At 39.2% G+C, this 15864-nt stretch overlaps 1 protein-coding gene across 1 annotated transcript; it reads right to left on the bottom strand.

Moving 5' to 3' along the window:
• Positions 1–9269: 9269 nt before the first annotated feature.
• Positions 9270–10702, bottom strand: LOC147897527 (cationic peroxidase 1-like). Its single transcript, XM_087379944.1, has 4 exons — positions 10444–10702; positions 10122–10313; positions 9844–10009; positions 9270–9682 (listed from the first exon to the last, which is right to left on the bottom strand). Exons 1-4 carry the CDS (start codon positions 10660–10662, stop codon positions 9270–9272), a joined length of 990 nt encoding a protein of 329 aa, XP_087236070.1. The 5' UTR covers positions 10663–10702.
• Positions 10703–15864: the final 5162 nt, after the last annotated feature.

A 15864-nucleotide genomic window follows, 5' to 3' on the forward strand; every position in this document is an offset into this window, starting at 1 on the left:
CTCCCACTGCAGCAATACATGGCATGACGCCAGAGGAGATGTATACTGGTAGGAAACTAGATATTTCTCATTTGAAAATTTTTGGTTGCATTGCCTATGTTCATGTGCCAGATGAGTTAAGGTCCAAGTTGGATCCAAAAGCTGAGAAGTGCATCTTTATTGGTTATTCTCTGCAGCAGAAAGGGTATAGATGCTATAACCCTTCTACTCATAAGTTCACAGTGAGTAGAGATGTTGTTTTTGATGAGATGAGCAGCTGGTATAAACCAGTAAATGTGATTGATGATGTAGATGCACAAAATGGTAATGCTACACAGAATTCACAGCAATAATCACAAAATATTAGTGGACCTGCAGTGTCCTCTACCAGTGGTTCACATACTTCACCATGGACAGGCAGATTGAGATCAGGAGAATCTCCTCAAAGCAATGCAGATAGTGGTATGCAGGTATCACAAAAAGGGAAAGAGAAGGTCGATCAGCCCATGTTTGATGTGAATGCAAGTCACTCTTATGTGGATGGTGAATCCAGTGGCTCAGAACAGAGCATTGATGATGAGTTGGGTATTCCTTCTGTTGTTACACCTCGAGTAAGGAAGACCAAGGATGTTTTGAGAGCACCTGGAAGTGAGCCTACTTTGCGCAGGTCTACCAGAGCTAGGTATCCTGTGGATAGGCTAAAATATGATGGATTTACAGCCATTCACTATGCCTATATGGGCAAAGTGATACAGGAACCAGAACCCACTTCTTTTGAGCAAGCCATGGGAAAAGAAAAATGGGAGAAAGCCATGGATGAAGAAATGGATGCCTTGGAAGCAAATGCTACATGGGAATTGGTGCCTTTGCCTAAAGACAAGAATGCAATTGGGTGTAAGTGGGTTTATAAGGTGAAGCACAATGCAGATGGTTCTGTGAACAGATACAAGGCAAGATTAGTTGTCAAGGGTTATGCACAGACATATGGCATTGATTATGAAGAAACATTCAGTCCGGTTGCAAGGATGGCAACCGTAAGAGTAGTCATTGCTATGGCTACATCAAAGGGATGGTCTTTACATCAGATGGATGTAAAGAATGCCTTCTTGCATGGTGATTTGCAAGAAGAGGTCTTTATGGAGCAACCACCAGGTTATGTTCATGCTGTTTGTTTACAGGTTGAAGAAAGCATTGTATGGCTTGAAGCAAGCACCTAGAGCATGGTCTGACAAGATAGGACAGTATCTTGTCACTATTGGCTTTCAGATTTCCAAGGCAGATTTCTCACTTTATGCGAGAAAAGCAGAGAAAGGTTAATATTATGCTGCTTGTCATTTATGTTGATGATTTGATCATCACAAGTGATAGTGATGAAGATATCCTTCATGTGAAAATGCTATTGAAGCAGAAGTTTGAGATGAAGGATTTGGGAGAGCTGTGTTATTTCTTGGGCATTAAGGTGATTAGATCACCAAGTGGGATACGGCTCTTACAGAGGCAGTATGGATTGGACATGCTATCCAAATATGGGATGACAGGCTGTAATCGTATTTTAGTTCCTTTGGAGCAAAATGTGAAGCTGAGCACAGATGTAGGTGAGCTTCTGGAAGACCCTACTATGTACAGGTGCATAGTAGGAAGTTTGATTTATATGACTATTACCAGGCCAGATTTGAGCTATGCTGTTGGATTGGTAAGTCAGTTTATGCAGACTCCAAGGAAACCGCATTTGGATGCCGCTAGACGCATACTCAGGTATGTGAAGTCCACATTGCAGTATGGACTATTTTATGAGGTTGGGGTTCAGATACAGTTGCATGGATACACTGATGCTGATTGGGCTGGTAGTATTTCAGATAAACGACCTACCAGTGGATATGTGTTCTCTTTTGGGAGTGCTGCAGTCACTTGGAGCAACAAGAAATAGCCTACAGTTGCCGTGTCAAGCACAGAGGCTGAGTACAGGGGTGCAGCAATGGCTGCATGTGAGGTAGCTTGGTTGTATAAGCTACTTTATGATATGCATCAGTCTACAGATGGGCCAGTTGTCATTTATTGTGACAACATGAGCAGTATACACTTGGCAAATAACCCAATCTATCATGCTAGAACAAAGCACATTGAGGTGCATTATCACTATGTGCGGGAGAAGGTTTTACTAGGTCTTATTGATCTAGTTTATGTCAGCACAGAGGATCAGGTAGCTGACATATTCACGAAGGCATTGGGTGCAGAGAAGCTGCGCAAGTTCAGAGACCTGCTCGGTGTGCAAGAATCGGGATTGAGCTCGAGGGGGAGTGTTGAGATATCGAGCTCCACTCGTGATATGCCAGGGTGACCATTGTGCATTTATGTCATCGACTTGTTAGCTACAGATGCCATTGGTACACCACCCGTGAATAATAGCTGGATGACAGCTATCCTTATGTACTCTAGTTCGTGGCTCAGTTAGTATGCCACCTTAGTTAGCTGAGTTTGGTTTGAGACCCACATATAGGGTTCTTCTATTTCTTTGTACTAGAGTTCTTTTGGCTTTCATAACTAAGAAGAGGAAAACTGTTTTCAGCCTCCACCTTTGTGTGTATTCCCCCATTGTGTATGTGAGAAAGCCATAAGTGAGACTTCTTCCTTCTATCCCACTATCTTCACAAAACATTCTACTTCTTAGTATTCAGTGCGATCATTGGAACTTCTTTGTTCACCATCAGGGTGTTGATAGTTGGAATGGTTACAAGAGAATCCTCCTTGACTGGTTTCTCCTCAGCTTAGTGCTGATGCAAGAAGAACTCTCTGTAGTATGGAGAAACTTTAGTAGTTTAGCTATTGTAATGCTGATCTTAATTTTATAAAATATCTCCCATGCCTTTGCCATGTTTAGACTTGGTTCATCCGATAGAACTCAATTCATTCTGTGACTCTTGTAGAATCTTCATCTGAGTTATTAGTCTATGTTGTCACACTCACATTAGGAGGTAAGTCAATAGATGGTGCCGTTCTGATCAATTCTTGAGATATCCAACATTCAAACTACTTTTGTGCCTTTTAGTTGATGTCTCTTGATGCTGTTGAAGGATCTTTCTCAGAGTCCATTGGTGCCCTATGACTGAGTAACTGCATGAGCATCCATAGAGTAGTAGGAATTATGCTAGTATAGCTTGACATATGGGATCCATTTCTCATATTTCTATATTAGTCTATAGAAATCTCAAATGCTATTGCCACACTGAACACTCAGCCTTGGTGTGGTTATCTTAGACAAGTACCACCAAATTTCTGATGGGCCTTGATTCTTGTTTTTTTCATTCTAACCCTTACACTTGCCTTGCTTGAGTTTAGGTGGGCGTGCATCCTTTGCCTTTGGCTCAATTTCCACCTAGTTCACATTTGTAGTCCTCTTCTTTCCATACTAACAATTGGACTTGTTGACCATATTTGTGCACGCTTCACAATATTTTATTCTCAATTCACTTTTTTTGTGTTCCTTCCTAGAACTCTTTTTACACCATTTCTCATTCTAGCTTAGTTTCTCTAGGAAACCTAGGCAATGGTCCCTTTTTGAGCAAAAACATCCAATCGTTGAGTGAAGGATAAAAAATTCACATTTCTACTTCAAAAATAGGCATATTAGGGTATGTTACTAAAACTGTGTTTCTCAAATAAACTATATGTTTATCCATAGATCTTGGCACAAAGATGGAGAACTTCATCTAGCAATGACAATGATGTTAGACATAGTGGATACTGGGATGGAAAGGGTTTTGGAAAATCCCATGTGTAGAGTGGGTTTCTCATAGAAAATCCCCTCATAACTCTTATTTTAACAGTAAAGGACTTTGAGCACATCTACAAGGTTTAAAGTTATAAATTATATCATTTCTAGTCTTAACTTTTGAATTTAATTTTTAAGAGTACAAAATAGTCTTAATATATATTTAGTCTTAGTAGATCTTTCATTTTTTAGTGAAATAATCATTGATTCTCATTGATGAAACCTCTGATGAGAGCCACAAAAAGTGATAAGAAAAGTCAATGGAGAGGAGGTATAATAAGCTATGGTTTGATGGAAGTGTGGTATTTAATTATTGGGTCATTATTTTTGCCTTGGTTTTTTATTCTTTCTAATTGTGCTTATGTTATAGAATACACAAATAATAAAATTCGCTCTACTCCACACTCCTAAACACTCTAGAATAGTGACAAAATGAATTCTACTAAAGAATCAAAATGAAGAGATAGAAAAGATAGAATGAATTTCCAAGGTAGTTTCTCTATTAAACACTCCTTGAGTGTATTGCTAATTTTGAACCGCTCATAAGACCTTGCTCATATAATTTTTCTCAAAGGAAGTGCAACTCCACCAACCTATCACCTTCTTGACCATAGACTTTTTCTGGCTACCCTCATATTGACAAATGCACAGAAACTCTACAAATGATTGTATGAATCTAGCTAAGAAGCATACCATGGTGAAAGAGAGATAGATCACAGAGGGGTATTCAAAGTCTTCTGGATGCTTGCCTCACAAAATCTATCGATAGTCCGCAGTTTTACCTTTCACAAAGTAGGCCTTGTATGAACTCTAGAGTGCATTGTGAGCAATACGAAAGAAATCCATTTGCTCAAATCAAAAGCTAGGTAGATGGATGAGCCCAATGTTCCTGCAATGTTGCTCTAGAAACACTATCACCAAGTTACCTTCCTCTTTGCTGCTCCTGTTAGCTCTTCCACGTTCTTGTCCTCCTCTGGCCACAAAAGCTCGCTCCCCTCATTGACTCGTGCCTCCTCGTCTCTTCTTTTGACCATCTACCTAGAAGTTCCTCCTTTCAAGCCTAAGATGAGATTTTGCAAGAAAATGAAGCAAAATGAGGACTCATTTTGACAAGGAAAAGCATAGATTTCCTCCACAAGGCCTCTAGATTCTCATGAGTCCTCTTCAGGGAGGGGAAAGGGGTGTTCTTCACTAAATTCTAATTAGCAACATTAATGAAGAAGATAAGATAGAGGAGATGAACATGCTAGCTAAACACATCAATGCAAGTTTCCGTGCAGACAACCACTAGAAACCAGATGCTACCGGCTACCACTCATTGAATTGAAGTAAAACCCCAAAAAAATAACAGTTTTCCATTCAGATTGAACCATTTTACACAACCTATGTACTATTAGCACTTCCAATTTTTGTACAATAAAAAATAAAAATTTGCAAATCCCCACAACTGTCAAAGCTTCATCTATTTTAGGTTCCATTATATAAACCAAGGCGCTTCTCAAACCTTTTTAATATAAAACCCCCTTCTGTATATTAACCTTTGGGCCTTAATTTACTTATGTATATATAAATCTGTAAGTAATGGAATTAATTAAAACCCATCTGTGGAACTCACATGCTAGGGTTACATATGATGAGTCACCCCCCTGAGGCTAATAGTAAACCTTTCATTTGTTTTACTTGAGGGGCATTAGGATCATTTTCTTTTTGAGGATCAGTAATTTTCCTACGACAACCACAAACAAAAGAGTTTTTCTAAGCTCAATTTATATTATCTTCGAGTGATCATTTCTGTGTGTTGCATTCAAAATTGCAAAAGAAATAGAAGACTTGCCTTGCTTTGTAAACCTTGTGCTTGCATCATACGCTGCCAGCTTTGAATCCACAACGTTGTGAATTTTTCTATTTTTGAGTCTATCTCTTAAGGGTGTGGCTTTTGTTCTGGATTTCCTCAACATCTCCTTTATCTTCGTGTGTTCTTCAATTTCTTTCTGTAGCTACTATTTTAATTTAGAGGTTTTTGCTATCTTTTGCAATTTCATTTCCATAGCAGATTGAGTTTTGACATATCCAAGTAGGCCCTTATTGCCATCACCCACAAACTTCAGTAGTGTTGTTGGATTGGAAAATGGAGGAGTAGAGTTTCTGATTGGAAAATGGAGGCCCTTATTTCCATCACCCACAAACTTCAGTAGTGTTGTCAAATTGGAAAATGGAGGAATATAGGTATCTAAATTGTACCATGCGAAAGATGTAGTACCGTATGGTATAAAGTAATACCGTGCAGTAATCTCACTTTGTTACCACACGTGTCATTTCACCATAAGGTAACCCACTGCAGTTAGTGCCATTAAAACATTGTGATTAGATTGATTTAGATCGCTTTAGAGAGCCCAAAAAAAATGTTTAAAATGTTTTAATTTGTCCATTTAAAATGCCCATCTTAAATCCCTCCCAAATCCCTAGTTACACGCATGGTGTCCATTGCCTATTCCTTATTGCTCATAGCCTAGCCTTCTGCGGCCTCTTATTCACAGAAAAAGCATTAGGTGGCCTTGGCACTGACCTTGTCTCCATCTCCTCTACCTTTTTCTTGGGTCTTGGTGGATGGTTATCTTTTAGCTTGCCTTCTTGATCCACTTCATTGACATCCATGGCATCTTTTCTTGGCATAACACCACTCCAAGAAATCATGCCTAAAATTTGGTACCTACATCACAGGGACATCACAATACTTGGTTTTGTGCTCATCCTTCATGTTCACGTGTGGTAGGAATAATTGTTACACCATTTTTCATTGGTTTGCCTTAGATAGTACTTACTTCTTGCAAGGCCTTCTTAAGAGCTTAGATGTGACCTTATCCCATTTTGTTGAGTCGAGGCATCTTTGTCCTCAGTTTCCATTCCTTTCAGACTTGGTTGAGCCAGTCTTTCGAAGTCAAGGGCTCAGCTCAAGAGCTTATCATATGTCTTGGGTGGGTTCACAATCTAGGGTGAATGAAAATCCATGTCCGAGTTGATTATCAAATTAGGTAAGTGAGTATTTGTCATCGAATGGTTTACTTAGCTGATTGATGAGGCCCTATATTCACAGCACGAAATCCTATGTAGACTTTCCCTTTTTCTATTTCAATTCATCTAACTTGGTTTAAACATCTTCCTCATTGATTTCATGCCAAAATCCTCGAAGGCAGCTTCAAACATGTGCTACCAATATGTGAAGTAGCCCATCAAAAATTGCCTAATCCAACTCTAGGCGATACTAACCAGGGTACACGGAAGATAATTCATGTAATCCTCTGTGATCTCTACCCCACTGATATGGAAACCTTGTAAAAAGATCTCCAAGTAATTGTAAGGATCTTCTTTCTCAACTCCCTTGAAGACTTGTAATTTTACCTTCATGGCCTTAGTGGACTTTATTAGCTTGGTTGCTACTACATCAAGGACCTTGGTACCGATTGTTCCATTTTTCCATATTCTAGGCTCTAGACTTCCCTCTAACTACTTTTGGATTTTTTCTATGAATGCTCCACTTGGCTCCTAGTGGCACATAGCGACAGTCATCATTATCGACAGGCTTTGAGCTTGGGCTATGTCTTATTTGTTTTTACAGTCTACCACATTGCTCTTGATTAATGGCTCATGGTGACTCAAGATTCCTTGTCCTTCTAAAGTCTGACTCCTTTCTCACCAAAAGATGCTCGTCTTCATTTAGATGATCTTCCATCAATCCCACATACCACTATCTCGGTACTTGGGGCTTAATAGGTCTTGGTTGTGGTTTGGATCACGCTCTCATTCTCTAAACTATGTAGATCTTGATTCATTTCTTTCTCATTGGTCACGATCAGGACTTGGTCATAACTCATCTTCTGTAGTGCGATATTCTCAGTCCAAAATGCACCACTCTTCATGACTTGATTCTTGCTCAGCTACTAGTCGATAGCAACACACATCTTGTCTCATAGTCTAAATTGTGAATCTTGGATCTCCATAAAAGTTCATGGTGGTTAGAGTTGTCACAGTGCAACAGCCTTGGGGTCCTTCTTCTCATCATATCTTGGCTGCAAATCAGGGATGGAATCACTTTGGGTCTCAATATATAGTACTTGGATAATGTCTCTCATCTGAACAAGGTTGTATTTTCTCACTCCTCGCATCCTTCACTGGTGGTCACCCACTTTTCTCAATCATTGTCATCGTTCATCCATCCCTAGATCTAAAAGCAATTCTAATCTAAAATTAGTTGAGCTCTACCAACTTCTACAGCCTCATTATAGGTGCTCTTCTCACCTAGTTGTGCAACTGATCTGGTGATGTTCTGAGCACCTAGTTGTGCAACTGATCTGGTGACGTTCTGAGCATGTCTCAGACATTGGCTAAAGCTCAAAGTACTTTGTATATCTTGGATACAATTCTCCATCCAAATGCCTCTTGTGGCATAGGGCATGAGAATCCGCAAGTCTTCTTTGAACACTTGGATGAGATGTATATAAAATTTCACCATAAAAATTTGATATCCTTCAATCAATAATTATTTCAGTACTCTTGAGCTTTTTATGTAAAAGTACATGGCAAAACTATGATTATGAGTTGTAGATATTTGACTTCAAACATTAGGGACTAAGATCGATAGATTTGTGATTTTCTATTCAAAAGCACATGTATATTTTGTTTTAAATTACACTAATTAGATTATTATTCATATGGATACCTAAAAGACTCTTTTTAATCAAAACAACTATCATCCCCTCACTAGAGAGCAATGTGTTGATGAATATATAGATATAAATGTACACGACCCTCAGGGAAGTATATATATTGTTTAGATATATAAGATCCCGATAAAAGTGTAGCATTAGGTGAATCATTACGTCTTTAAGAAGAAGAAAGCAAACATAGAGATCAGTCATTACAATATGATTTAGATGATCCAAACACTCTAGAACAAGAGGACCTTTAGGTAGATGTGCCCACAAAACATTTATATAATGGTCATCAAAAGCAAAATTTTCAATGTAAGAATCCATGACGGGTTCATCTCACACAAAGAAAATTCATGGTACATCTCACATCTGGTAAGATGTCTCCAAGTCTTAAGCCTCTTTGCGCCACTGTCCTATTGAACCCAGCGTAGTGCTAGACTTGAATGGATTACTCTATGCAAGTTCAACAAGAAGTCGCCACTAGGGTCTTTTTCCCTTTTGGCTTTTGAAGTTTTTTACATAAGACCAATCCACTTCTCGGGTTTTGGCGCAATAATTTTTATTGCTATGTTCATATTGTGCAAAGATTCATATTGTCGTTAGACATAAATGCTCCTTCTTTATAGAAGCTTAATTTTAGAAACAACAATGCTGGGAACGTTCTCGAGTTTTATACGTTTCAGATTCATGTACTTTTAATGAAAAACTAGCTATGCGATGCAACAGAAATAAAACCATGACAATAAAATGTTGGCATAAGATTTATATCATCCAAACGTTTGTTTAGATTTTCAATACAATAATCAGAGCTCTCAGTTAATAACACGACAATTCTTACGGATCTCCCCATTGGTTCCTGTCAGAGGATTCAAATTTCCCATCGCTATCATTGACTTAGCAAAATTACTGAGGAAAGATCTTGGGTTCTGACTATAGCTCTGAACAATAGATATAGTCGAGCTTCCTGATGCTGAGTAGAGCTCCTGATCAGAAGTGAGAAGCCCTTTATTGTTCACTAGATTGGTATAGTAGCAGGTGTCGAAACGAGTTGGAGTCTGGAGGTCTAAAGCGGAGAGATTATCATCGCTTCCGTTGGAGGGACACACGGCTTGAAGTTCCGAAAGATACGAGGTATCTAAGGTGGCATCAGGCTGGCCATCGCCGCTCTCATTGTACAACCGTTGTCTGAAGTTGACACAACGTGCCTGACCAATGGTGTGCGCACCTGCATTGATCGAAGTAGAGCTTTCAGTATTACGTGTGTAGGATTGCTTCTGAAATCACGACTGGTGTGCGTTTTTCTCACGTACATCTTAATTAGAGGGACCTAGAAAAGGATACATATATTAAATGAGATGAGATGGTTTGAGATTCAAGCATCATCACCTGATAGTGTTACCAAATCCTGGACAGACAGTCCCTGAGCTTGAAATTTTGAAATTAGTGAGTTGACATCTTCTGTTGGACCTGGAAGGTTGGAATTCGCTTCGGAGTAGCTTGCTGTCGTAGAATCTGCTCTTCCTAATAGCACAGTCCAGGTTTGTCCTCCACTCTGTAGTTCCACATAGAGTTAATACTCCCTTAGAAAGATAATTGATGTGTTCATGACTTTAGTAAGCAAAGCAAATTGCCTCGATTGCATGGTTTAAATCAATGGGCCGTACCAGTACAACTCCGTCACGGGCTGCCAGTGCTAGAATATCCGCACAAGAAACGATTCCTGGGCAAGCAGCCTCCACGTTAGATTTGATTGTGTCTATAACGTCGAAGCCTCTTAGCGAATTCACGTTCGGAAACGCAGTCTTTTCTCCTTGAAACGTGGATGTGTCGTCTAATAGGACAGAAGCGTCACAACCCTGGAGGAGGAAAAGAAGCGGATTTAGCGCAATAAGATACAGCAGTAGTCTGACTCAATCAGCTGGAAAGCCTTAGAAATAACCGAAACTACAGTAGATGCAAACCGGATGAGAAAGAATGAAACATGACCTGCACAAAGCAGTCATGGAAAAATAGCCGCAGTATCGAAGCCGCCATACGAGCTTCCTGTTGGACTGCAGCACGCATGGTGCTGCGAACGATGGATTGAACGCTAGGGCAGGAGCCATTGTAATAATCCGAGGTAAGCTGCGCATGAGTAGCCGAAGAAATATTCAACCACAGCGTTGTGAGGAGCACTGCGCAAGCTAAGAGCTGAACGCTAGACATAACTGCAGAATGCGAAACGAGATAAAACACGAATAGGCAGTTGATGATCAGACAATAAAATTGGAGCAGGTGATGAACTTGATTTATAGCTTGCCGTTGAAGAGGTGGATGGAATCAACAAACATGCAGATCGAGTCACTCACATGGTGATTTTGCAGGCAGGCAGGGCGGGCATGACTAGTGAGTTCATCATGCAGTTCATGATGCTCCTACGAGAGAGTGGAATCAAGGACCCACTCTTTTGGTCGGCTGCAATACCTTCTTATTAGGCACTCTTCTATTGCGCACTGACTAGGACCTACGTTTCACTCCTCGTCAACGTTTCAAGCGGGGCGGGAGGAGAGAGAGAGAGGGCTGTTAAGTATAATTTGCATGCCTGTGTGCGAGAAAGAGAGACAGAAAGAGAGAGAGAGAGAGAGAGAGAGAGTGATTTCAACAAAGAAAAGTAAGTGTGTGAGTGTGTGTGGAGAGAGAGAGAGAGAGAGAGAGAGAGGAGCTCCATGTGCATGCCCAAACGTTTCTCTTCATGTATGTGTGTGCACAATGTGCATGCAAAACCAGGGAGAGAGAGAGAGAGAGAGAGAGAGAGAGAGACGGGGGGAGGGAGGGAGAGATTGAGAAGGATTTTTCTTACATCAAGCCACAAGGCAGGGCCCTCACAGGGTAATTAGACATCGATCTTGGGGATCGAACTCATCCTATAACCAACAAATCTGCTCACCAAGAGCCGGACATGTGTGTGTTTGTGTGTGTGTGTGTGTGTGTGTGAGAGAGAGAGAGAGAGAGAGCTCTAAAGACATTTGTTTCATATCCTTCTGCCTAGTGCTCACCAATAGGAGCATGCAACCTTATGTCAAAATGGAAAAATCAATCATTACACATGTGAGAATGCCCAATGCAGTGCTCTTTGCCATCATATATATCCAAAGAGATAAGAAGCATGTTCCACAGGAATGCATGATCTATAGGATAATCAATTCTTGACAACTTTGATCAAACGCTCTAGTGGGAGTAGGTGGCCGAAAGTAACCTAGTCTCATAAAAACGTGAATCAATGCCCAAATGCCTCTATGTGTGTGTGTCAAGCCCCCCCTTCCCCAACACACACACACACACACACAAAGAGAGAGAGAGAGAGAGAGAGAGAGAGAGAGAGGTTCTCACCAATAGGAGCATGCAACCTTATGTTAAAATTTTGGAAAAATCGAGCATCACCCATTAGAGAATTCCCAATGTGCTTTTACCATCATATGGTCCCAAGAGATAGGGAGCATGTTGCATGCGAACCGTATGATCTCAAGGATGATTAATGCCTGACAACTTTTGTAAAACACTCTAGTGGAAGTGGGTGAAAAGAACTTCATCTCATAAGAAAACGAATCATGCGACAATACTTTTAACTTGAATTGACAAGTTCAAAAGGATGTTATTTTCCTCTCATTTAGAAAAGGTAAGATGGCACGTCAAGCTCATCTACCGTAATGACCAACAAGAAGGAAACTTTGCATTGATTTTGAAAAAATGATAAAGACATTTGGTGGTGCTCTTTGTATTAACAAATTAATGCCACCTTGAGGCTCATTGGGATATTTAAGTCCAAAGGTTAGTTAATATTAACATATCACTTGGTGCATCTTATCCTTTGGTTTAGTAATGTTTTTTCTCAAAAGTAATGTTCTTATACCTTATCACACACCCACGAACAGTATACACACATACACACACACATGCTTGTGTTTACCTAGAAAAGGGGCTATTGTAACAGGGTGATCACCCAAAAATTGATCTCTCTCTCTCTCTCTCTCTCTCTCTCTCTCTCTCTCTCTCTCTCTCTCTCTCTCTCTCTCTTTCTCTCTCTCTCTCTCTTTGTGTGTGTGTCTATCTTTCATAGACACAGCATAGACACACCGACACCCACACATACACACATGTATGTGTGTGTGTGTGTGTGCATGTGTAAGCATAACATACATACATACATACATACATACATACATGCATGCATACATGCATACAAACATACATACATACATGCATGCATGCATACATACATACATACATACATATATGAGAGAGAGAGAGAGACTCGAGAGTATGTGTCACATGCTCTATGAGCTGATGCTAACACAATCTCATGTCTTTGATATATTTCCTTTTGTTGATGGAGGTCATCATATCTAAATATAGCACATCGGTTCTATAGATGGAGTTTTTTAATTTTACAAAATTTGAAGACAAATATACTTATACAAAGGAGTATGATTGGGTTTTAATATACAAAAAGAGGTCATTTTAAAGCCGTAAAGTGAATCATAGATAAGGGGTTTTAATAATACTCATAGGGCCTTTCAAGTAGTGACCCCCTCGACTTATTTTGTACAAATGTCAATCAACCTTGATGGAACTTTAAATAATAAGACATTCAAGAGGAGTGGTTCACTTCACAATGTCAAATGATGGTCGATGAAAGAAGAGGCTTTCAATTGGCTTTACAAGTCAAGGAAACGTGAACCATGCGTAGATTATTGCAATGCTTGTGTCATCAATTTATTATATATTTGACATTGAAGAATGTCATTGTCGAATATATGTCATTTGACTTTTGGATTTCAAATAGTTCATTTATCATTGGCTGACCACTCCCTATTGTTACATGGTGTCAAAGCTTCATTTTCACAATGCCTCAATAAGCTTTATTTCCATCCTATTCACACCTTTAATTGCGTGTTAAAAGTGTACTTAAATTTGACTTGGCACTTGAGGTGGCGAGAAAGAAGACCAGGGTGAAATAATGTAAGAAAATTCCTTGCCAAATACAAACTCTAGAATAAACTGTAATCTTATGAGATTCACCTCATAGACTTTTAGTGCACCATGTGCATCCAAAAGGATAGGTGATGTAATTCGTCTTCTAGGAAAATTTTAACAAGATTACAATAACAAGAGAGGTTTTTTTAATTCATCTTTTGGGAAAATTTTGTTAGTTCATGGTGCTTTATTGCGGGGGAATTTGGTTGAGGGGTTTTAAAATACACCTTGAACACATTCTATACATAGGGTTTCTTAGTAGTGTAACCCCCGAGATTTTTAAGCTCTAGAAAATACCTATTTCATTAATTTTGGATTGGTTTGTCCTCCAAAATAGTATTAATAATTACTTTTGAATACCATTTTAAGAAAATATAACCCAAAAATCCCTCTCTTCAAATTCAAACAAATTTTGAAAGGTTCTTTGAGCAAATGATAGTACAAATATAGCAAAAAAACTTTCTTAAAATTTAATCAAATTTTGAAACATTTTTAAAGCATATACAAGTAAAATTAATAAAAGAGTTGATGGCATTACATTGTATTAATAAACCTAAAATTAATAAAATATTTGATGGCATTACATGGTACTAATATACCATGAGAGTCTAGTAAAATCTCTAAGACTTAATAATGGTTTCAACAAAGACTTTTCAAAGTTTCATAAAGTAAAATCTCTAAGCACTCTATTATCATGTACAAAAATTCCTTGCACCAAACACCTTGCAAAAAGCATTACAATTTATATCATTCATGTCTAAAGCCACTTGTGTCTCTACTTGCTCCATATTGTCTTTGGTGAGATATGGTTCCATGTGCACATAAAGTAGAGGCTAAGGTAGGGTGTAGAAAGAATTAAAGTAGCCACCCAATGATGTGGACTACATGATGTGAAGATGTGGAGCAAGAACTACCACTAGATGATATGTAAATCAGAGGATCCCACATGGTTTGACTATTCTAAAGGCTCTCTCTATATAAGAAGCCTATCTTATATTGTTCATATACATATTGCAATAGATTGAGTGTTGCATACTTTACATCTCTTTCATGGTGCTTTGATGCTCCTATTCTTCGTGTATCTAAACTAGGAGTGCTTGTGCTCTCACTTTAACATGGTATCAGAGCTTAGGTTTACCTCTTCTTGATTAGCTATAGGCACACCTTAGAAGCTTATGTTTTCTCATGCTTTCTCTTGAGTGATCTTCTTGAGATTTCTATAGACTCTTTGCCAATCATGCTCTCCAAGGATTACGTTCATGTTTTCATGTTTGCATTAATGGGTATTAGCGCTCATTAATTACTCTTTAAAGTAGCGTGAACACAATGTTATCACGTTGTTTACCGAAAAAAATCATCGGGAAACCGGATAAAACTACCTCCGGTAGTACGTATATAACTGGCGGTAGTAATCACATTACTGGCGGTAATGTTCATAATCTTGGGGATATAAATACCAGCAGTAATATATACCACTGGGATAATGAACATTACCGCCGGTAATGTGATTACTGCCACCGATATTATCTTATGTACCGGCAATATTGTGGGTTGTAGATTCCCAGTTTCTCACATAGCCCGGTGCTATATATTGCTGGAGTGTTATTGAGGGTGGTCTGTAATCATACATGGTGACATAAATACAAGTGTTACAGGCTCCCGTGTCGGAAATCCTTGTGTGGACACTAGCAAGCAAGATACATCGCCACCTATGGCTTGTGAAGCTAGATCGGCAACTGGGAGTCCTAACTTTAGGAAACCCATGATAGTTGAGAGCATACAGATTCAAGATTTGGAGAATGCACATTATGTACTTGGTAGATCAATCTTGTGGTTAGGATATCCACCACTGAGTATCGTCGATAATGATGATATGAGAGCCTTATGAGAGTTGCATGGAATTGCATTGCTAACTATAGACTGGCCTTCAAGCCGCCTTCTTACCACACATTGCATACGACATTGTTAGATAAGGCATATGCAGAAGAGAAAGAGCACATAAATCGTAGCATTATCGAGCATAACACCGAATGCCCAATTATCTCAAATGGGTGGACAAGCATAAAATGCCATGCTTTATTGAATGTGATGGTTATATCACTGCGTGGGGAGGCCTTCCACATGTCAATTGATGCCTCACATGTAAAGAAGTCGGGGACATATATGGCTGCTATATTATCAAAGGTTATAAGAGAGTTAGGCCCTAAAAAGTTTGTTAAGGTTGTATGGATAATGCCAAGATTTGTAAAAAGGTGGGTAGAATATTGCAAAGGGAGTATACCAATCTATATGCATCTGTGTGTTGTATGCATACTTTATATCTTGCATTGAAAGATTGGTATGAACAAGTGCCATGGTTCAAAGAGATTGTTTGTGAGGCTTAAGACATCGTGA

This window comes from Dipteris shenzhenensis, chromosome 10 (assembly GCF_047967505.1).
Source record: "Dipteris shenzhenensis isolate YYH24624 ecotype China chromosome 10, Dip_SZ_1.0, whole genome shotgun sequence".
Classification (NCBI taxonomy): Eukaryota; Viridiplantae; Streptophyta; class Polypodiopsida; order Gleicheniales; family Dipteridaceae; genus Dipteris; species Dipteris shenzhenensis.

What these genes read in the sequence shown, in the direction of transcription:
- LOC147897527 (XM_087379944.1), bottom strand. Translation starts at nt 10,662, where the DNA reads ATGTCTAGCGTTCAGCTCTTAGCTTGCGCAGTGCTCCTCACAACGCTG. An exon ending in TCCATGACTGCTTTGTGCAG is followed by an intron (nt 10,314 to 10,443) that starts GTCATGTTTCAT and finishes TTCCTCCTCCAG; the next exon opens with GGTTGTGACGCTTCTGTCCT. An exon ending in GGATTTGGTAACACTATCAG is followed by an intron (nt 9,683 to 9,843) that starts GTGATGATGCTT and finishes CGATCAATGCAG; the next exon opens with GTGCGCACACCATTGGTCAG.